This window comes from Rhopilema esculentum, chromosome 5 (assembly GCF_057945365.1).
Source record: "Rhopilema esculentum isolate cy_ngs chromosome 5, ASM5794536v1, whole genome shotgun sequence".
NCBI lineage: Eukaryota > Metazoa > Cnidaria > Scyphozoa > Rhizostomeae > Rhizostomatidae > Rhopilema > Rhopilema esculentum.
In genome coordinates this window covers 7,986,389-8,008,354 of record NC_142819.1, presented here as the reverse complement: position 1 = coordinate 8,008,354, position 21,966 = coordinate 7,986,389, and the positions used below count along the sequence as shown (strand labels likewise).

At 36.4% G+C, this 21,966-nt stretch overlaps 4 protein-coding genes across 7 annotated transcripts; 3 read left to right on the top strand and 1 right to left on the bottom strand.

The window, feature by feature from the left end:
* Positions 1-192: 192 nt before the first annotated feature.
* On the bottom strand, positions 193-5,924 carry LOC135689991 (uncharacterized). Its single transcript, XM_065207388.2, has 7 exons — positions 5,798-5,924; positions 5,203-5,337; positions 4,166-4,248; positions 3,830-3,901; positions 2,822-2,879; positions 2,346-2,468; positions 193-379 (listed from the first exon to the last, which is right to left on the bottom strand). The coding sequence occupies exons 1-7, from the start codon at positions 5,810-5,812 to the stop codon at positions 314-316; spliced, it is 552 nt and encodes a 183-aa protein (XP_065063460.1). The 5' UTR covers positions 5,813-5,924; the 3' UTR covers positions 193-313.
* On the top strand, positions 5,887-10,485 carry LOC135689990 (5'-deoxynucleotidase HDDC2). Of its 3 annotated transcripts, none has more exons than XM_089108664.1 (8): positions 5,887-6,045; positions 6,271-6,398; positions 7,118-7,220; positions 8,438-8,476; positions 9,285-9,314; positions 9,729-9,819; positions 10,045-10,089; positions 10,275-10,485. In XM_089108664.1, the coding sequence occupies exons 1-8, from the start codon at positions 5,896-5,898 to the stop codon at positions 10,358-10,360; spliced, it is 672 nt and encodes a 223-aa protein (XP_088964790.1). In that variant the 5' UTR covers positions 5,887-5,895; the 3' UTR covers positions 10,361-10,485. The 3 variants fall into 3 exon arrangements, with proteins under 3 accessions (XP_088964790.1, XP_065063459.2, XP_088964791.1); XM_065207387.2 differs by having other exon boundaries at positions 10,042-10,089; XM_089108665.1 differs by having other exon boundaries at positions 5,902-6,034; positions 10,042-10,089.
* A 143-nt stretch (positions 10,486-10,628) lies between these two features.
* LOC135689989 (trace amine-associated receptor 5-like) lies at positions 10,629-13,657 on the top strand. The gene has a single exon (XM_065207386.2). It carries the CDS (start codon positions 12,120-12,122, stop codon positions 13,026-13,028), a length of 909 nt encoding a protein of 302 aa, XP_065063458.2. The 5' UTR covers positions 10,629-12,119; the 3' UTR covers positions 13,029-13,657.
* A 116-nt stretch (positions 13,658-13,773) lies between these two features.
* On the top strand, positions 13,774-21,934 carry LOC135689987 (octopamine receptor beta-2R-like). 2 transcript variants are annotated; one of them, XM_065207383.2, is made up of 2 exons: positions 13,774-16,536; positions 17,555-21,934. In XM_065207383.2, the coding sequence occupies exon 2, from the start codon at positions 17,576-17,578 to the stop codon at positions 18,671-18,673; it is 1,098 nt and encodes a 365-aa protein (XP_065063455.2). In that variant the 5' UTR covers positions 13,774-16,536; positions 17,555-17,575; the 3' UTR covers positions 18,674-21,934. The 2 variants fall into 2 exon arrangements, with proteins under 2 accessions (XP_065063455.2, XP_065063453.2); XM_065207381.2 differs by having other exon boundaries at positions 13,774-16,855; positions 17,555-21,826.
* Positions 21,935-21,966: the final 32 nt, after the last annotated feature.

The following is a 21,966-nucleotide window of genomic DNA, read 5'->3' as shown; positions in this document are numbered from 1 at the left end:
CTAAATGAAGCAGGTTTGAATTTTTAATCTGTTTGAATTGTAAAAAGAACACTAGCTGGCCTCTATCTTAAATCTATTCAAGATTATGGGACTCTTGAAAAGGGTTTCTGTGGATTTGAGGGGAATACTGATTTGCAACTTTTTAACTTTAACTTTTTAAGTTCCATAGAAATTCACAACAAATTCAACATGAGTTAAAATGTTAAGATACAGCCAGAAAATATTTACAATGCAATTATGTACAATTTCAAATCTTTATGGGAAAGAATTATCAATGAAATTACTCTTCTAAGAAAGGGAAAAAGAATTTTGCTTATTTAAGAATCCTTCCAGTTTCCAGTCCTTTTTCATCTGCCAACAAATTCTCAATACGCATTCTCTGAAATGTTAAATAATTGCAATGATAATTTAATGTGAATCTGAAACCTTCACTCCTGAAAACTAACTAGCATGGTGCTAAGAAGCACTGCTTCCAGATATCATTCATTTGTTATCATAATTATTGCAAAGAGTTGAGGAAAGGAGGATGTGGGGTTACAAGTCATATGGCTCACAAGCAAAGGTATGGTTTAGCCTCCTATAATTATTAGCTGTAGGCACTCTCTATTGTAGTATTTCTTCTTCTCATTTTTAATGACACTGATTTAGTGCTCAAGTAAAAAATGGATGTAAGCACTGCTAGCTAAAAGTCTAATCAAATCAAATTCTGAAAGGGAAACAAATTCCAAGAAGTTCTTTTGCAAGAAAATTTTGGACTGAAGCTATGCAATGATACTGTGAATATACAAAATAAGTGGCTGTTTACTAGCTGAAAAACATAATCTGAAAATGCTATTTAACAAAATGATATTTATACTCTGAAGAGTGTCAGACGAGAAGCTTAAGTATGTTCTAAAATTTTTGCTTTTATCGAGGCTATTTTTGAATTTTTTACCACAAAAAGATTGTTTGAAATGACATTTATACATCAAATCATGAAATAAAAATTATTGTTTACTCATATGAAGTATTCAATGCCGTATGGGCAGAGCTGTACCTGCTATTGCGTGGTACAGTTAACTCTAAGTGGACACCTCTATAAGACGGACACCTCGTTAAGACGGACACTCGTTTGAAGTCCCTGCCAAACCGTATAGAAAATGCAGTATGTTCGTACTCTATAAGATAGACACCTCGCTAAGACGGACAGCGGACGCAATTTCTTTGTCCCCAGCACACAAAAACCTCAATAAGGCAGACACTGATAAAACAACTTTTGTTTGAAAACACTGATTTGAAGGCAAATTCCTCAAACAAAGGTTACAACACAAAATGTTTTAATGCGTTTATTGCAAAGACATATCTTGTTGTTGTTTAATCTGAGGAACATCGTCACCCAAGCACTGATATTTTTGGGGGTATGCCCAACTACGTTTCCTTTATTGAACACAGCGACGGCGCTTTTATTATCTGGATTATCAGGCTCTTGGATGCATGGAAGAACTTGATCAATTACCGGTCCCATAGGTCTTAATATGCATGATAGCCACGTACATAGGATCTCACTACAGCAGTTTTCTTACCATTGTCATCGAAGCACCAGGTTTGTGGAAAGACTCTAAAGCACACTCTTCCGGTAGGAAAAAAGATAGAAGTGTTGGATTCTGCCAAAAATCATCCAACAGAACGTTGCAGTAAATTGCCCATGAAATTCAACGTTGGAAAGACACAGATTGCAAACCTCTTGAAGAATGAAGCAAAAGTTCGACAGACTTATGCTGAATTTCGAGGCCCCAGTAAACGGGCAAGATCTGGCAAGTGCCATGAAATAAACGAAGCGTTGGATGCGTGGTACAAGCTAGCAAGAGAGTCTTTGGTGTCTGTAAATGGTCCTATGATTCAAGAAGAAGTTTTGAAAATTGCAAAGCGACTTGGCAGTACCAGCTATAAAGAATTCAAGGCCTCCAGCGGCTGGCTAGAAAGGTGGAAAGCTTCGTATGGAATTTTGCAACGCTTGGTTGAGGGAGAGTCTGGTGAAGTCCAAGAGCAGACGATTGAAAATTGGTTGGAGCGGTTAAGAGAAATGCGTATCGGGAACAAAATGGAAGACATTTGGAACATGGACGAAACGGGCTGTTTTTTCGAGCTCTACCTGATAAGACAACAATGCTTTTCAAGTGACAACAATGCCTTGTTGTTTGAGCTCCTCCGCAATCAAAAGGGCAATTTTCTATAAGACGTACACCTCGTTAAGATGGACACTTTTATAAAGTCCCGAAGGTGTCCGCTTTAGAGAGAGTTCTAGGTTGCACGAACATAAAGCAACTGTTCTATCAACTAAACATAAAATCAAATTGAAATCGTACCTCATCTTTTCCTAAAATATCTCTGACTTCAATTGCTTTTGGATATGCAGGTAGAAGTGTCTGCAGTCGCATTGCCTTGATTGCAGTGGGTTGACATGAAATCAAATGATTTACCTCGTCAGCCTGTCAATTTAATGGTAAATTTTGCTTCATATCAGAGTTCATAATAAGCAATTTAGAATAAAGATGAAAATTGATATTCTTAAACTAAGTAAATTCATCAGTGGTATGGTCATTGATAAAGATTGCTTTTAGCTATATAAGATATACGATATATCATCATCATCATCATAGTCATTAGCCCTTCAGGCCATTGCTAACCGATGGCCTCTCCAACATCCATTACATCTTGTTTTTTGTTTTGACACCCAGTTCATCCTTGCTGCTTTCTCAATGTCCTCCTGTCATGGTCTTGTCTTGTTGGTCTCCGTCTGTTACCTAACATCATATTTAATAAAATTTTAGGAATAACTTACTCGATTCTTTTCATATCTAAGTCGAAGAAGTCGAGCCCTGTTCCTGGCCTCTGCAGCTCTGAAATATTGAACATGATAAATTGTTAATACAAAAAATTTCAGATGCATTATGAGAACATGAGGGAATCGGGAAATGGCAATTTTTTATGAGCAGTATCCAGGAATCAATAACACCAGGATTTGGGAACTGATGGTCGGGAATCAGGAATAAGGCCAAAAACATAGCAGGAATTTACAAAGTCAAGCACGTTGACACACACATTACTTTTTGGTCATGGCTATACTAACAACATACACAGGATAGTCCCAAGACCTTGCTAGGTAGTTTGTCTCACACTAGGAAAGTGTTGAGTTGACCAAGAGTTACCAGAAAGTGGCTGCGGCCAATAACTCTCTCTCTCTCTTCTCCTGTCTTCCCAGAAGTCTGCTCTGAATTTCCCTGGACAACTGTTTCCAGCACACCCTCCCTAAAGACTTAATTTAGTGCCAAAGAGGATTATTGCCAACAGCTAGTTTTCTTCAAAAGGCTACTCTGTGTGTATCATGCCAGTGATGGCAGCAATTCCTTAATATTTTAACATAGTTGAGGAAAAGGCTCAAAACTTTCCACAGTATTCCCCTAAAAACAATCTACTGCCACATAAATTTCCATGGTCTCAGGCTCTTCATACTTAATATAAGTCCTTTGGATGCTGGTATACCAATCTAACCACTGATGAGCCAGCGAAGGGTATACTAAGCTTAGGGTACCATCTAGCTAGGCCAAGGGTATATTAAGGGTACCATCTCAGCAAAAGCCTTTATGTATACTACACAGAGGCAAAAGGGAAGATGGAGAAAGGGAGTATTGACCCAAAGACAGAGTAGGTGTTACCAACTAGTTAGTAGAGTCGCAACTTGCTGGCAGACTTAAGGGCCACCATAAAAAAACAAACATATTTTCCAACATAAAAACAAATATTAAATTAAAGAAACAATGGATATCAAGTCTTATTTGCTTGGACTCACTTTAATTGGCCAATAAGCTGCTCGTGCCTCTGTGCTTCCATAAGTTCCTGTGTTGGTGGTGGAGCATAAATCCTGCAAATGGTTTCACAAGATAAGGCATATTTTGTTAACTGGAGTTTCAAAATAATTGAAATTTTAAGTGTCTCAAAACTTATATTTCAATTTTTCTCTAAGAACAGACATTACATTAGTGCAATACTTTATGTAAAGTCATTTATATGTTAATGGCTTATAGTAACATGCACAAAATTGTCATTAAACCACTGTAAGCAGCAGAATATTTAGGAGAGGTTTTTCTCTGCTAATCATTGAAGGTTGAAAAAATAAATCATTCACCTCTTCATTTCCTTCTTAACATCTGCAATTCTTTTTCTGCTAGCATTAATTCCATGCATTGCATCTTTTGAGGGTTCTTCATACTAGATAATAATTAACAAAACCAAATCAAACAATTTGAAACTTCAGATGGTCTGAAGTTTGGTGAAATCCTTCAAGAAATAATTAACTAAATTTGAATTGTTAAATCACCACTTATGTGACCTTGAGATGGCATTCCTCACCTGAAAATTTCAAACTTAGGGGACAAAGATTTTGTTTCCTGTTATTATTTTCAGGTCATGTCCTTTCCTCAAATGTGAATGGTGTCATTGGAAACAAAGTGCTACAGCAGGTAGGGGTTTAAACAATCTATCTAGGCTGACTCTTTTTTTATAAAAGCAACTTTATAAGAACAAAAGCCAGAAAAAGGTTAAGAACAAATTAAGAATAATTGGAGGCTGAGCTACTGTAAAATGTAATTTTGAACAATGTTGTGAAACCCTCTTAAAAATTTCCTATCAAAAACGTAGAGTTTTTTGTCATCTAGGGTGTATTTTCAAGTGAATTTTCAAACTTTTCAGCACAAAAGGATCTCTCATACAATTTCTTGGCAAATGAAGGCTGAACTCCTACCTAGAGCAGGCTAGATAGAAATCACACTACTTACACCCTACAGATCAAGAACAGATAAGGACTATGGAACAATCAAGCAAACCTCAAATATTCGAAAATAAAATGAGGATTTTTATGCACATTGAATAAAAGGTTAATTTGGTATAGTTTTTGCATGGCAGATAACAAGATAGATGATGTCCGTTTTATGTGTGTATTTGTTGAAAATACTACATGAACCGGCTTTCAGAAGATGAAACAATATGAACTTGAAATGAACCAAAACTTTTAATTGATAAATAGTCTCTTAAATAACAAGCTAGATGGATTTTTATAACAATTACCGTTGATATTCGAATTTATAGATAGTGAAGATCGTCAATCATAGGGAGATTACTGGCATCAAATTCATAGCAAAGAATGACTTTTACACAGCAACTTACAGCTAAATATTTACTACGTAATTGAGGGTGTAACTTTTGCACTTCCTTCTTGCTTAATTGCTTCCAGTTCCGCGCATGTAACTTTGTCTCGTCATTGTCATATGATTTATTCTTTTTACCCCCACGAGAGGAGTCCTAGAAAAGAATTTCCCAAAAATTAATCCTAACAAATTACAAAAACATTCCTTTTCTGGTGGTTAATCGTTACACCAATGATACTCTTTTTATCAAGCATGAAACAGCTTTGAAATGATAAAATTGGGAAAGGAATACTGTAAAGATAAATTTGTAGATATGCACACAGATCCCAGAGTGAAGGTATTTTTTCTAAGCGGGGAACCTCAGAACAATAAAATTCGAATTTGCAGATACAAGGAGTGTTTCGCATTATTTATTTGTGTTATTTTTTTCTTGCTATCAGAAATTAGAAGATCAAATTGTGCGATTTTCACAGGGAACGTGGCCAGAATATATCATGCGCAACCAGAACCAGGCAATGGCCTAAAACGATTTAATTAAATCATGATAAAGACAGCGTGTGGCTGGCTTAATCTATGGGACCTTTGAGTCTTCTGTTCAATATTTTCAATCTTACCTTTCTCTCTGCCATGATCTGCTACCTCATTCTCAGCTAAATTTGTAGGTCGAATTGTCGAAGTTCACAAAATGGTATCAGGATTGTTTTCGACAGCCATGGAAACATCCGGACCCAAACCGCGAACCTCCTTTGCATTAAGTATCAAAACGAGTTCCTCCTCTGATGGCGGATTGCCTCGTGTCAAAGGATTCAGTATGAGCAGCACCAACATTTTAGAGTTTCTTATGCTAGTTGGTAAGTTAAAGGTACGTGTACTCAGTTTTCAAGATTAATAAGCCCTATTGATCTATGCTCTATTATTTTTAAGCTATTTTATTTGAATGGCACAACACAAAAGTTCTTTTGTCCGACCCTGTGCTTATTCCCCCCCCCCTTTCCCAAAAGTTTTTCATAATCAAATTTTGCGAGTTTTATAAAATTTTAACAATGAGTACTACCTTCTAAGACTGAAACTTTTATTTCAATGACAGAATGTCAAAAGAACGGGATGGATAAACCACAATGTGAAAGAACCAGAAAGTGTTGCGGATCATATGTATAGAATGGCAATTATGACTTTCTTGTTGAACAACCCATCAGCTGGAGTCAATAACGAACGGTTAGGTACATTTGAGTATTTGCGTCTAGCCTAGATTTATTTACATCACCCCTGTAAATATTAATGAAATAGGCTTTCATCTCGAAAATTTATGTAAAACATGGGCAACAGGAAGGTCAGCAGGTTTGTTGATTGATTTGTCTTATATTTTTCAGAAAACTAAATTGGTTAATACAGAATTGTTCCTTCTTGATTGAACAGGTTTGGTCTTCTCTCTATGATGATCATGTTCAGTGAGTACGAAAAAGGATTTAACAGTATCTCCTGGAGAACTTTTACAAAGCAGGAGAATGTCTCCCAAATCTGCTTCCATGGGTTTCCAGTGTCTGACTGTTAGGGACCGCACACAAGTCTAAAAGTGGAGGGGCTGACATGGGTGTGTCCAAAAATTTTTGGACCACGCCCTCTAGAACAATGGAAAATGCTCCTTTTAGAAGATACTTGCTTTTGGAAAATGCTTCCTTATCCAAAGATGGGTTGAAATAAACCTTCCAAACAATTTTCTAGCCCATTATTGCAAAAATGTAAGGGGGAGGGGGCTATAGCCTCTGCTAGCCCAATGGCTGTGCAGTGTCTGCTGAATGTATAGGGAACTCGAGTTTATATCACTGTACATTTAGCTTTTTATACTTGATGGGAATGATTTGTTTAGATGATATGCTGTCAGTCTAAATAGAAACTTGTCTTTTTTTCATTATCCTCATTATTATTTCACTTAGGTGCCTAAAATTGGCTGTTGTACATGACCTTGCAGAATGTATTGTTGGAGACATAACACCTAGTGACCCTATGGGTCAAGAGGAAAAACACAGAAGAGAAAAGGTATTCTCTCTTTTTTCATCTTCCACAATATGCTGTAGTATTTTAAAGATGAAATTTTGTTTTTAGTACACCCAAGGTCAGTAGTAATTTTCATTTAGCAGTCCTGGCTATATGAAATTTGTGGGCTTTCTAGTAATCGCATGTCTTGAAAAGTTTAGGTGTGTGATGAGGTGTGATCCATAAAATGGAGACTTCGTGATTTCTATGAAGACCTGATGTCATCTTTGTATTAGAAAGTGTGTATTACTCTATGAAAAAGCATATGAGGTTTTCATAAAACCAAAAAGTTTTTTTGGAATTTTAGAAGAAGTTTCTTTAAAGCAAAATAATTTAGCAAAAAGGATACAAGTTTTTTAGGCCATGTTGCCATTGCTCCTTTTCCATATGGGAACAGATTCGAGTGAATCTGTTTTAGATTTTGAGTTCCATTAATCACTCATAAACGGTGTCATTTGATACCAAACCGAGAAGTTATTAAAAAATGCTGTTCAAAGTGGAGTCATCTGAAACCAGAATCATTTGAATACACATTGTTTAAGTAGGAACAGTGAAGACAGAGGCATTCAAAAACTGATTCATTAAATCCCAGTTTCAAAAAGAGCTCAAGCAAAGAATATGAAAACAGATGAATATGGAGTAATTGCAACACCCATGTTATCATTTTGACCCAAACAGAGTGGCTTGGAGTGATTTGTTTATGAAAATATGAAAAGAACAGAAAGAGAGAACAAAGACATTTGAAAAGGGAGTAATGGAAACTGGGAATTAAGAGTTAAAATGTCTCCAGAAATGCTATCAATGTAACCTACACAAAAGAGATTAGAAATTACTTAGAGAAAATAAGCAAGAAATTTAAAGGGAGAAAGGAGAAAAATTAATAGTAACTGGTAACATGGAACTGCGTGTGCTATAAAAAGCATGCCTTGGGAGTGTTAGGCGTGTGTGGAGCCGTGCCTGTGCAATCACACGCCTTATATTACCAGAACTGATTTGTTGTTGGTAATTCTTTTAATACAGAATGTAATCATGGTTCTGAGGTTTAACATACCGATACAATCAACAAAGATTATTTTTCTTTAAATTTGAAAGCATGAATTAGGTTTTACCTTATTTCTCAATATAACATACACATTTATGTTAATAGTGCTTTCTTACAGGACAAAGACGTTTTTGAGCACCACATCTACCCGAATAAATATATTTTGATTTTCTTTTAGGATGCAATGAATCATCTAGCAAGCCTAATAGACTCCAAGGTAAAGTTTTCCTGGATTTTTTTTATGTGATGCAATTTTCTTATAATCTTAATTCTCTCTTGCCACTTCCACCTCACTACTTCACAACCAGCTGATACATATTTCAAATGTAGAAAAGTAGAAGGCATAGTACTGTTTTGCAGCAGAGTTAGTTTTAAATTATGTCAAAATTAATAAATGGCTTTGATAAAGGCATAGAAAACCAAAATAGAAGAAACAACTGTCTTTGGCTACTGTGAAGATCTCCAGGGTTGACGTCAAAAGTCACCAATCATTTCATTAGGCTGGTGACTCTGCTGAATGATCATTGATTTTGATGACACAAACTGTAGTTTGATTCTGACCAAGTGCAGTGTTTTAACAATTGGGCAGCACCCTTATAGAAATAATTTTCTCCTATCGAGAAGGAGCAAGGGAGAAAATTGCCCTAAGGACCTCAAGGTCTAAGGAGCCTCTTAAAGAAATAAATTATATTTTAAAAATTGAATTATAACAACATAACAAAAACATGCCTTAAAATGGTAAAATGTTAGAAACAATTGCACCAACATAAACTGTAAACAATATTCTGAATGTATTTCTATAAAAATATAAAGTATGTGGTTACAAATATTTTCTGCTCACAGGGGCCCTCATCTTTTTGAGTGCTTTGCTTCAGGGCCTCTGACACCGCTTGGCAGCACTGTGTGTATATATGAACAGAAAGTACTGATTGTTCTCTTTTGTTTGTCTTGTTTTGTCCAGTTTTATCATTCTAAAATACTTTACATCAAAATAAAATTATATACCTGTACAACCTGTTTTTCAGATTGGCAAAGAATTATTAGAGCTGTATGAGGTGCATGCTCTTCATTGTTTTCAATTTTTGTCTGAATTTTCTTTCAAAGTTGAAGTCAGAACTGACCAATTGCTTAGGCATTTATTGACTTGACATCTCTTAAACATCTTTGTTAGTCGTTGCAATTCTTTCAATGTAACAAAATGATATTTTGATGACAAATCTTAGATGTTTGAGCAAAGTTATGTCTTATACATGGCAAAATACTGCAAATGTGTCAAAATTTCAAGAGTTGGTTTTTTCAAAATAAAAGTTTCACTGAATATATTTAAATGAAATAGAAGTTCCAGTTGCATATTCTTGCATCTTTTTTGTCATTACATTATGTTGTTTATATATATTCAAGTAGTTATTGTAAGCTAAGTGATAACCTATTTGTCAAATGTATTCGTAATTGTCACATTTTGATGAAAGGAATATGAAAGCCAGACAACAAGCGAAGCAAAAGCTGTGAAAGATCTAGATCGTTTTGAAATGATTTTGCAAGCATTTGAGTATGAGAAAGGTAATTTTAACTTTGTTCAATGTGGCATAATTTTTAGTCAAAAGTAGACACCTGTAACAGTTTTTTGTTCGAAAGGTCAAAAGAGAAGATTCTGATATGATCAATCGTCGTTTCAATTCTTAATTTCTAATTGAGTGATATATCAAATTAATTAAAATAGCATTTTATTCATTCGTTGTTCAAAGTCAATGAATGTATGCAAACCTTTTTTCCTTTATAAAGCGGAAGACCGACATGGCGAGCTTCAGGATTTCTTTAATTCAACAAAAGGTTGGTTTAAATTTCTGTGTTTTAGTACAGTTATACTTGCCAAATACTCATTAGTACAGTTACACTTGCCAAATACTCATTGACTGTCCAAATGTTATTTATTTAAAAGTAAGATGCCCACCGTGCTAATTCCCCTCCACGAACAATAGAAATCAGCTCTTGTCGTTGTTTCTCCATATTTCTAGATAAATTCAAGACTCCACAAATTAAGGAATGGGTTGAGGAACTTGGTAGAAAAAGGGAAGAACAACGAACAATGCATTTTAATTAATAGTTTTTGTTATGATCAATATCTTTTAGGACATTTTCATACGATGCTTTTTGCAGAACAAGACATTAAAAATTCACTGTATGAAAATGTTCACCTTTTGTGAGATGTATTTTACATAATCATAAGATGGTGTAAATTTCTGTATACTTCTCCATTTTTACTAAATTGGACATTTTTAGATAATACCTGTGTTTGAGCTTCATCAATTCGTTAAAAGCATGACCCATCGTGTCCCCGAAAACGAACAAATTTTTGCTTGAAAGTTTATCGTTGTTTGCATTTTAATAACGAAGAAGCTTATTTTTCTGAAAGGCTTTTAGAAATGTAAACTTTTCTTCTAAAAAACTAGTTTCCTGACAGCTGCTACTATGTTGAATAGCATTGTCAATCCATTGTCCTTGGTAACTTTGCAGAGACAAGTAGTTTTAAAGGTGGAAGGTTTAAGCTCTTGGGTTTGTTAAATAAAGTTATGTTACGTCATAACGACTTCTCAGTATGCCACTGTTTTGAATGCAATATTTAATGTTTTCCATAGATATTTATTATAGTAATGACGTTTTGTCTATATTCATTATCTCTGCAAAACAGTGGTGGATCTTTAACGTGCTGATTGGTGTGTTAAGCAAGTTTAATTTACCGTCGAAGTGATTTGTGAGGACAATTTTCACCGCCTTTTCCTAACTCTGGAGACTTTGCCCACTAACAAATACTTCAACTAAAAACGAACAAAATTGTGACGCATACAGCACACAACATTCGATGCATGCTGCAGGAGCAGTTGATTCGTAGCATCATTTGAGTTTCTTTAAAGGCGTTTGCGCAACGACTTCCTGTTTCGTAAACAAGATACTCATTTGATACAGATCGAAAGCTCGAACTAGTTTAAATACTCCATCAAAGTTGTTTGCGAGCAAATCCACGCGATCTTATTCCAAATATGATAAGATAATCTTTGTGAACTCAGTTGCTATAAAACTTTGTTTATAAGTACTTTAAGGAAACCAATCAAAAACGGTAGCGTAAAATACACAGGAGGTCACTAAACACGTGGAAACCACCTCTGAGTACACCACAGTTGTGAAATTAAACATATTTCTTAGACCTGTTGTAATTATTTACAGAGTATGATAAAAAGTATGAAAGGAGTGATGCTTATATAGTAAAGATATAAGCTTTTGAATATTAAGAAAACATATAATCTCAACATTTTGATAAGGCTGAGAAGTCAACAATTGCATCAACGATTTTTTGTTGCCATATACAGCAATCATGATTGTTCGATGCCATATGACAGGGCTCTACACCCTTCATCGCATAGAGCAGTATAGGTCCCACTCTTAATGCGATCGTCATGCAGCCAGTTTCCACTCATTTTGTAGGTGCCATTATGTTGTCTTGCCTTTCTAGAACCTTAAACTTAGTTTTTTTTAATAATAGTGTTTTTGCTCCAAAATTTTCGTTATTGTGAGGAAACCTGTTATGATGCTTGATATACGGTTGCCATGACAAATAAAAGAAATTAATCATGGTAACTATTGTTTCGACTGGAAATACCACCTGGTGACCACCTCATTACGTTGAATTACTCACATGGTTAATACTTCTTATCAGTGATAAATAAAGGACCGGGTGAATATTTGCTCATCCTGTTTGCATAACATTGTTTCACGTATCTGTGTCAATGCAGATACGAGAAAAATTATTTTGGCTTGACATATATTAAACCCGCTTTTCGTTTTTGTACAACTAAGCTAAGAAAATGAAGTTTAGTAGAGCCCTGTTCTTCTATGGAAGCCCAGTCGTTGCCGTTTTAGCTTGTTTGTTGAACCTGCCTGAAATCATTTTGCTTCTGAAGAGATACAGAAAAATGTCGAAGCTGCACGTGAAAGGTCGTGTGGTACCAGTCCTACTCCTGATAAGTTTGGCTGCATCGGATTTTCTGGTTGGCCTGACAGTCATACTCATTAAAATCATCCGTTATCTTCTGGACGAAGGCATTATTCCAACGAGTGAATTCAACAGGAAGATGCACAAGGTCCTGTTGTTCCTGTTCCTGCGCCTGTCTTTGCTCACTTCAGTCTTCAATCTTTTAGCCTTGACAATTGATCGATTATGCTCGATACGGAATCCGATATTGTATCGCACTAGGGTATCCTCTCGGCACGGATTCGCTGCTGTTCTTGCAAGCTGGATGCTAGCATCAGTACTTATCGCAATTCAATATTATTTCTCAATCTATGAGGATATGGAGCCCATAAAATACCGTCTACTCATCTTTCCTGTTACAATTATTCCGGCATCTAGTTGTTTTATTCTTTGCTATATCAAGATTCTTAAAAATATCTCAATTCATGGACAAGTAATTCGGGGACAGCTTCAAACAGCTGAGAAATGCCCACGTTACATTCTCGAACGAGAACTCAAAATCTCACGATTTGCAGCGACAGTTGTGTCTGTCTTTATGGTGTGTTGGTTACCTCTAGCTTTTATTGGTCTTGTCAACATTTTGGGTGTTGATATTGATAATGAGTTACCAAACACGATGTTCATTCTGGCTTTCATGAACTCTGTTTTGGACCCTTTAATTTATTTTGGTTTTAAAGAAAAGGAGAGCTTACGCAAAAAGATATCGCAGATGACCGCGAGAATTTTCAAACGGAGTCATTGATTATTTACATTTCACTTACTAGCAGCGTTAGCGGTGTGCTATTTGATAGAGAAAAAGTCGTCAATGTACAGGACAAATAAAGAAATGTGACAGTCGATAGAAAATTCTGCTTTCGTGACTTTCGTTTGTTTCCAGTGAGGAGTTACTGCCCATAAAACAGCCTGTAAATGCGCAAAAACAAAAGACCGTTGGCTCAGCAAGAGCAAGTGAAATGGCATGAGACGTATAGCAAATTATTGCACCTTTGCAAGAGACGTAATATTTTACCAACGAATGCACCTACGTAGCAATAAGTGCCTTTTGCAATGCTTCAACAAACGTCAGTTTATTCGCAACTCATTTTGGGAAGGAACCCAATTAAAAGGGTAGAACAGCAAAATTAAAACGTATTGGAATTATGCCTAGGAGCTGATCTGTTATTATTAACACAGGGCTACTTGTTCAGCTTTCTTTCGGGTATGATGGTCGGTTAGTTTATGTTGACTAGCTCAAATAGCTTTTGCTAAGCTTGACACTTTTTGTTACCGATCAGACATTATCCGGTAACTGTTTTGTGTGAACAGCGTATAGTCTAACACAAATACATATAGTAGCAGCTGTTTTTCATTGTATTCAACGGCTTTCCCAGTTTTAGGTGTCTTTGATGCAGACCTTTCTACTCGCATTACCTACCTCGAATCTGATACATTACAAAAGAAAGCCGATGCCAGGAAACAAGCTTTTGGGGACATGTACCGAAGCGTTCAAGAGAGGAATTATAAATTCAACTGCCGGGACCGTAGTTATTAGGGGTGTATGAGGTGGCTCACTTGCTTTCGAGAAAGCTCCGTTTTTTGCTTCGTCGCTAGGGACGCTTCGTCGGCCAATGTTCGACCTTTTCTGCAAATTAAAATACGGTTCATCCCCCGTTGTCGAAAAAGGGGGCCAGAGTACTCGGTGAAGTAATAAGCGGCTGCCCTGCCAACTGGGTTTCGAGTTTCTGGGTCTCATTAAGCAGTGGCGGATCCAGCAAAAGACCTGACTGAGTTCCAGGCCAAGGCTAGGGTCTTTCAGACAATGCACTGATCATTGTGCATAAGACAACATTATTATTCATATTTATGCATTTTGGTACCATTGAGAGGGGGGGGGGGTAGGGACGATCTACTCACTAAATCTAGATTCTAGATTTCTTTCCGACAAAAAACAGTGCCTCTGTGAAAAAAATTTTCAACCCCCTCCCTTTCTCATTCCCCTTTGCTTGTTTTGGATGCCATAGCAAAGTTTTTCCCTTTTGTTTTGCTCGCAATTTGTTGTTTTGCCTCAGTAGACACCAGCCTATTCATCAAAATATGGTGTTCCGTCTGAGCATAGGTTTTCCGTGCCACCAAAGACTGCAATTCAAAGCCCTGAAAGGGGGGCATGAGTCCGGACACCCTACTGTCCCCGACACCCCAAACACATACTGTCCCCGACACCCTAAACACAGTTTGTGTGCACTATGAGTGCTGTGTTCTCCACACAAAAGAATTAACTACGTAAGTTCCCCGACAAACCTCTAAAAAATTGATTAATTTTTTCGCCTCTGGACACATTTCAAATGTTTTGTCTCGATAATACAGTACTGAAGGGGCACAAAGACGTGCTCTTGAAGTGAGAATGTCCTGGGGGGTATGGGGGCGTGCGCCCCAATAAAGTTTTGAATTTCATGGCGTCTTTTCTGTCTTTGCTGGCTTCCTAGAGACCTATAAACCCGACAAGTCGGTCGTATCAAACTTTTTTTGAGTTTTCGGCGCCCTATACAAGCTTTTGCGCCCCTATAAAAATGTCATCTGGGGGGGGGCCTGGCCCCCTTGGCCCCCCCTGCAAGGCCGCCACTGGTGTGCAGAGCAGATGACCGAATGTTTAGATGCTGTCCACTGATCAGCCCGTTTCGAGTTGATGAAGTCGATCCATCTCTTGCGTCTTCTTTTAGCCTCAGGGCGATCATCGTTGAAAAAAGGCACTGGATGAAGTGCAAAACATCGATTCTTATCGGGTATGTTGCAAGTTGGTAAAATGCACCTTGCCGGCATATAGATTTAGTTTTTCAATAGCCTTCCATGTATGCTGGCCTTATATACATTTTTTTGGTTCCCGGTATGACGTCAGAAACATTCGACCGAGGCCACTTTCCATTCATTCGCAGCGCGGCGCTGAATCGAAACTGATTACGTAATGCGTCAATATTTACAACTTTGACGAATTAGAAAACAAAAACTATAAGTCCAATTGCTAAAAAGTTTCGATTGACGAAATGTATGTCTAGTATCTTATCGATAAACGTCATAAAAGATTCTAGGTGGAGAGGCACTTTAATAATCTGCTAGAATGCTGCGATGGTCGTGAGTATAAGACATCTGCAGTCGGCATTTCGAATTCAATGTTTTGCAGTTCAACAGTAAAACAGAAACTATAGGTAGTCAATCAACTACGGGCCATTGTACAGCTCTCTTACAAATATGGTATCACCGAGTTCCAGATGCTGTTTTGACTGAGTTCCATCCGTGTTCCAAACAAAAATTTCATTGTTTCAATTCATTCACTTTCGAGGCACAAAATGTTTATTTCCGAGTTCTAGACTGCTGTTGTCCTCCACAGCGTCTGGAAAATCGTTTCCAAATCAGGACAGAGAAGAAACTGGCAATTTTAAGATTTTGAAGAGACTGTGATAAAACATAGAATTTTTAGGTTTCAAATTTTAATTATAATATTACTTGTTTCAGACAACACTATTTTTAGCTGTATGTTGGAAAACTGACTGTGTTCTGTGCACCAAGGAACTCACTCTGGATCCCCCTCTGCATTAAGGGACAAAAATTATGTTTTGTATTGCTAATGATAAACGGAAGTTGACAATTTTATAAAATTTGACAAAGTTTACCTGCAAAAATTTAAATAGAATGCAAAGTAATTCTTGTAATTCAACAAATGCGATCAAAAATTTTGTGTAATTTTATGAATACCATTTTCACTTCTAATAAACAAATCAATTTCTTGGTAAGATGTTACAGCGGTATCACATACTCGTATTAGGGTAAATAATGCTAGCTGATTGCATTAACGTAGCGTAATGCTGCCAACATGTACTCGGTAGATAAGAACTTGCACCCCCCCCCCAAAAAAAAATCCCTGAAACCGGGCCTGCTACTAGTTATAAGACCTGTCTTTCAAATTCTTCACGCTTAGGTACAACTTTTATTTTTTCAGCTCTTTGTTTTCAATAGCAGCTGGCATTTAAGAGGTAAAAGAAACACTCAGATTTTTCAAGTGACCACGATCGTAAAGTAAATACTCTTTGATTTCCTACACTAAAAATCACGCATTGCAGCTTTAATGTCAATCAAGCCATTCACCTTGTTGATTAATTAAATCCGTTAGACCTGTGTATATCGAAGTTGTTACTGGCACCCATAATTCAAAAACGAACATTTTTGAAGTGGAGAGTGACAAGGATGGTCGTAATTTGAGGCAAAAGTCTTTGAATTGCGTAAGTAACTGCAGTCTATGCTTGAGATTATGTCATATAGATATTTTAGCATGAAGATTACCTGATATCTATCTCAGTCATATAATTGCCTCCTATTGTCGAATAAATACCAGGGGGTTCGGTAATCACATCTCCGAAAAGTACTTGTTAATTAAAGTGTAGCTGCTTTGAAAGAATTTTTGATAAACTGTATAAAAGCTACTTCTTCATTCTCTGGTGATTATTCATCAAAGAGGACGTGAGGAAGATTCTTAGCAATTCACAACTCTCGTGAAAGAGCTGAAAGATTCCAACATAGCTTCAAACTTGTTTAGCGAAGGTTGGTAAACCATTTTATAGATCACCATTTTATAGATTATTTTCTTTAGAATGCAAAATAACTGAGAATTTGAACATGAGCGATTGTCGATAGCTTTTGGTTTGACTCACCATATTTGCCATCAGGAAGCGCTCCAATGTTACTTTAAGGAAAACAAGTACAAAAATGCTTTAAAGCAAATGAACCCTGCAAAGAAAAAAGGAGCGTAGTGAAATTCATTCGAAATTTTTAACACTATCTAGGGAATTCATAGTGAATAAACCCGTAAAAAGAGAAGTTTTTTATGGTACGCACTAGCGTAAAAGGAACCTGTTTCGAGGCCTAGTTCCTCAAGTTCTTAATTTTTGGACTTCTTTTGATCGCAATGTAATACTGAAGGTTCTTGATAGTCTCTTCATTTCAACTACACATTTAGCGTCCTGAAAGTATTGACTGCAAATGATTGGAAACGGCTTCCTAATTATCGACTGTTTGAAACGATAGAATATTGAAAATTGAAAAGCTCGCTTAAGAGATTTTGCCTTATGTAGTATAAGTGCCTTAAACGTTTCCATCGATTTCGGCCGTATACGTGTAGGTTCTTTTTAGAGTGGTTCCTTAAAGACGTGCGAATTGGGAAGTCTATTGAGCGAAAGACAAGTATACTTGTAAGCTTGTATGGGGGCTGAGTAAGTAACTCCAATTTTCTCTTTATTACAGGTGACAACATTTTTATTCGTGATGACGTTGCAGGCAATAATTTACTATTACATCAGTCCAACAGTTGCTGCGTTGACAGTGATTTTCAACTTAATTGAAATCATTTTCCTTGTCAAGCAGTACAAGAGGAACATGTCAGCTAGAATACAGAGGCATGCCATACCGATTATATTATTCGGAAATCTTGCTTTCTCCGACCTACTGGTGGGAGTCACCGTAATTGCAATCAAAGTAATGGACGTCCTCTTCCGCGACAAAGTGATTCCGGTAACACGGACAAATGTTAATGTGTACTACATATTCAAGTTTAATATTTTGAGACTTTCTTTGCTTACATCCTTTTTCAACTTAATCTTACTTACTGTGGACAGATTTCTTGCAGTACGCTTTCCTCTTGCCTACCGAACCCGGGCTGACAATAAACGTGCTTTTGTCCTTGTTTTGATCACGTGGGTCTTGTCAGTAGCATTCACCTCAATACACTACTACATGTCTTTCCATGCTGGAATCAACCTTGTCAAGTACGATCTGGTTATCTTTCCAGCTGTTGTGATCCCAGCCACATTTGCATTTCCGGTCTGCAACTTCATGATTGTGAAGGCCGTACGCAAGCACGGGGAAGGATTGCGGCAGATGACAAATAACACTGCATGCGTCTCAAACCGTAGAAGCACCAATAACACGAAAATGACAAACAGCAGAAGAAATTCCGGTCAAAGTATCAACAGAGCCACGTTGCATATCATAAAACGAGAAGCAAAGATTTATCGTCTTGCCTTGACAGTTGTTATTGCATTCATAGTATGCTGGCTGCCAATGGCGATTTGTGGCCTTCTCCTGATTGCAAAAATACCTGTTGACGGCCATGTGGTAAATATAGTGTTTACACTTGCGTTCACTAATTCGCTCATAGATCCTCTTGCATACTTTGGTTTCAAAGACAATATAAGAAGAAAGATAAAGATGCTGTTCCACACTTGTTCAAGCTCATGCTTCTTACCAGAACAAGGAGGGACCAGAAGCGACGTTCACCTCTTCAGCATTACGTCTTCCCAAGACAGTCATCTTAGTCAACAGATGGGTCAGTCAACTAGTCTCTCAACTGAAACTATGTTTTAAGCCATTGACTAAGCCTTTTTAGAGCTGAGAAACATTTGCAAATGGCCAAGTTATAATAAGATGGTCACTTTTGCCGCAAGATAATGACAGATTGTACATTCTGACAATGCATTATGCAATGGAAACTTTAGTGGCTACTACAGCATAGAACTGTAAATAGGACAGTTCGATTCGCTGAAAAAGACAGGAAATCGATCCCGACTGAAAATTGCTCCCTTGGGCTATTTTTAGAATAGCGTACTTTACGGCGAGGCTCCACTAACGACGTTATTTTGATCGTCCACTAACGAGTACCGAACGCCAACTGCTTCCGTGTTTGCAAACTTTGTGACGTCACGGATAACGCACGCTTTGTCACAGTCGAAAACGTGAAAATTCGATATTCAACCTTAATTTTAAGATGGTTCCGCAAGAAAAAAATCAACTCAGCATATATCATTCAAATCAGCAAATTTTGCTTATAAACAGTGTGCCTTTATGTAAACTTGTCAAATTTCATTTCATAGGTACTGTAGCCGTTGTTTAAGCTGTTGATACCGTTAAAGTTACAAAATGTAAAGTTTAAACAAGAAGAATGCTGCTAGGCCTCATGATACGGTGATAAATGTTGATTCGAGATTTGTTTTGCTAAGCGACAGTTTTTCTTCAAAACAAGTTAGATTTTAATAGTCACGTTTATCAACTCTGTGTGAAAGCATTTTTTGCTTTAGTGCATGGATGCGGACAAAATCATACTTTTCATGAGATCTTTCGATGAGAATTCATGAGATGTAACGTTTTAACTATTCTCCTTTAACTTTGATGTTTCATGACAAAAGCACAAATAATTGAATAAAAAAAATAAATGATATGGCTTTGTGAATCATTAATTGCAAATTTACGACGCAAAAGACGCAAAATCCTCCCTTGATGAATTTCTAGCCAAAGATAAACCAGTTTAAGTTCACCAGACAATGAATTGACTTTTATTACAAACCTTGGTCCAATTCAAACAAATATGTATTTGAAGTTAGAATTATTAATTAGGTCTAGTATGTTCGTATCTAGTATCTCTGCTATTAAAGTAACTAACTTTAGATTAATAAACTATATTATCATGATTGAAAATGGCTTTGAAAAAAGCAAACATTTTACAACATACAACATACTAAGATAAATTTTTCTTTATGCTCGCGGCACTGATTGGTCAGCTATACCGGTCTTGTGCTTGCGTTTTTCTGATTGGCTTATTTCGATCCACAACTGGGTATATATTTTTCATCGTGTTCTTTCGGACCCTTATTCTGACGTTTTATGCTCTGAAGAGTGTCAGACGAAAAAGCTTTTTGTATGTTGTAAAATGTTTGCTTTTTCCAAAGCCATATTACTGTACCGCAAAAAAATTATCATGTTTGCTTTTTTAAAGCCATATTTTTATTATGAAATATTATTATGTTATATTCATCACACGGTATTCAAATTGCAATTAATCTTTCACATTTATTTTTCTTCTAACTAGTGAATTTGTTTGCCATAGGATTCTGCGTAGTTTAACCCAGCATTAGCCCCAGTTCCCTTATATCTTTTTTATTCACTTTATTTAATGTTGTTTCACAAAATAATAGCTAATAAAGAGCTAATCAACACCAACTTGTAACAATATCAAATGTAAGAAAAATCGTTATGTCTACAAGTATCCAATATTATAAATATATGATGCAATACAAAGTAAGATCCGTTTGTTTAATTTTAGTTTTGAATACTTTAAAATTTTCTTTCGATCGAATATCTAACGGTATAGAATTCCACAGTTCATAACATCTATAGGATATTGTATCTAGCCCATAAGTAACAGTGTTCGGCATTTTTGTATAAACGATTGATTTCGTAAATTATATGCAAGTTCATTCAACCGAAATGGGCTCAGCCTCTTTGCTAAAATCCACGAAATTTTTACTTAACAATGTGAACTACCTGAATTGTTGAAGTGATTCCAAATACACAACCGAAAATCATTAATACAAATACAAGCATATTGGGGTGACAATCGGTGTTGTATTGGTTGTGGCTTCTAGAGTTTGCTTAAAGCACAACCTCCCTCTTAACTGTTTAAGACAGCATCCCTGTTCAAGTAATGATTGGGAAACCAACCAGAGTTTGCCCAATATAAAACCAACTGATGCTAATTCTTTGCAGAGATAATCCCATTTCTGGTCCCTTCGAAGAATTATTCTGCTTTAACAAAGATTTAAAAGAGATTCAAATGTGTAGAAAAAGACTAGATATTACAACTCAAATGAAGAAGAAATCATTATCAAGATACATTTGGCGTGTCAACTGTTTTGTTTTCGTATTATCTTTGCAAAACCAACAAGATGTAAGGCTTTTGCAAAACCTGAACATGTTGTTATCACATCTTTCAGATGTTTTGACTAACAAATATATTCAACTTTTTTCTAGAACTTGAAAGGCCAGTGTTGTTTTTTGTTACTGTACTACAACATTTTTGCTAGGTCTTTGAAGTACACGATTTTGTGTATAGATGCAGAACAATTTGCAACCTTTTTTACCGTTCACTAAGAAACAAGAAAGCAAAAATGTAAAGGACATTTTTCATGTTAACCTTTGCTTAAATTCTTAATTCTGTTTAGATGCTTTAACTAGAACTGCCAGGTCAGGCGAGAGGGACAGGAAGCAGGGACAAATTGATTGCCCTAAACTGAGAGGGGCAACTTTTATGGAGCTTGAAATTTTCAGTTTTCTCCCACGCTAGTTATAACTTCAATTTAGTTTTCTGATATTTGAACTTCATTCACGATATGTTGAAATTTCATTTACAATGTTTTTGATGAAAGTTTTGCATATTTGATCATGAATGACAGATCCATGGAAATAACAGCTGTTACAACAAAAGCACACTTTTCCAATGACGTCATCGTGGACATTATGTCCCAGGCTCCAGAAGTCTTAGCTGATTGTATGTATGTTGCATTTGGGTGAAGTTCTGCGTTTCAGCTTCAGATTTCATATTAAAATCCATAATATTCAATTAGCAGTGATATCTTTGACTAAGTAATTGAAAATTGTTTTTAGGAACAATAAACGAAAGAGAAAATAATTTTTCTCTTTTGAGAGCAATTTGGGATTTACATTCGGGCTGTTTTCGTATCTAGCAGCTTGCGGTTTTCAGTAAAAAATGCTAGTATTTTAAGCTTGTTTGAAAAATAGCAGCAATTTGTGTCTGTTTGGATTTAGAATTTGGCTCGATGGATTTCGTTGCTAATGTTGCCAAATCTTTCGGTACCTAAAAATGA

What these genes read in the sequence shown, in the direction of transcription:
- LOC135689991 (XM_065207388.2), bottom strand. An exon ending in CAGCTTATTGGCCAATTAAA is followed by an intron (nt 2,880 to 3,829) that starts GTGAGTCCAAGC and finishes TCAATATTTCAG; the next exon opens with AGCTGCAGAGGCCAGGAACA. An exon ending in ATATTTTAGGAAAAGATGAG is followed by an intron (nt 380 to 2,345) that starts GTACGATTTCAA and finishes TTAACATTTCAG; the next exon opens with AGAATGCGTATTGAGAATTT.
- LOC135689990 (XM_065207387.2), top strand. Translation starts at nt 5,896, where the DNA reads ATGGAAACATCCGGACCCAAACCGCGAACCTCCTTTGCATTAAGTATC. An exon ending in CAAGCCTAATAGACTCCAAG is followed by an intron (nt 8,477 to 9,284) that starts GTAAAGTTTTCC and finishes CCTGTTTTTCAG; the next exon opens with ATTGGCAAAGAATTATTAGA. An exon ending in AGCATTTGAGTATGAGAAAG is followed by an intron (nt 9,820 to 10,041) that starts GTAATTTTAACT and finishes TCCTTTATAAAG; the next exon opens with CGGAAGACCGACATGGCGAG.
- LOC135689989 (XM_065207386.2), top strand. Translation starts at nt 12,120, where the DNA reads ATGAAGTTTAGTAGAGCCCTGTTCTTCTATGGAAGCCCAGTCGTTGCC.
- LOC135689987 (XM_065207383.2), top strand. Translation starts at nt 17,576, where the DNA reads ATGACGTTGCAGGCAATAATTTACTATTACATCAGTCCAACAGTTGCT.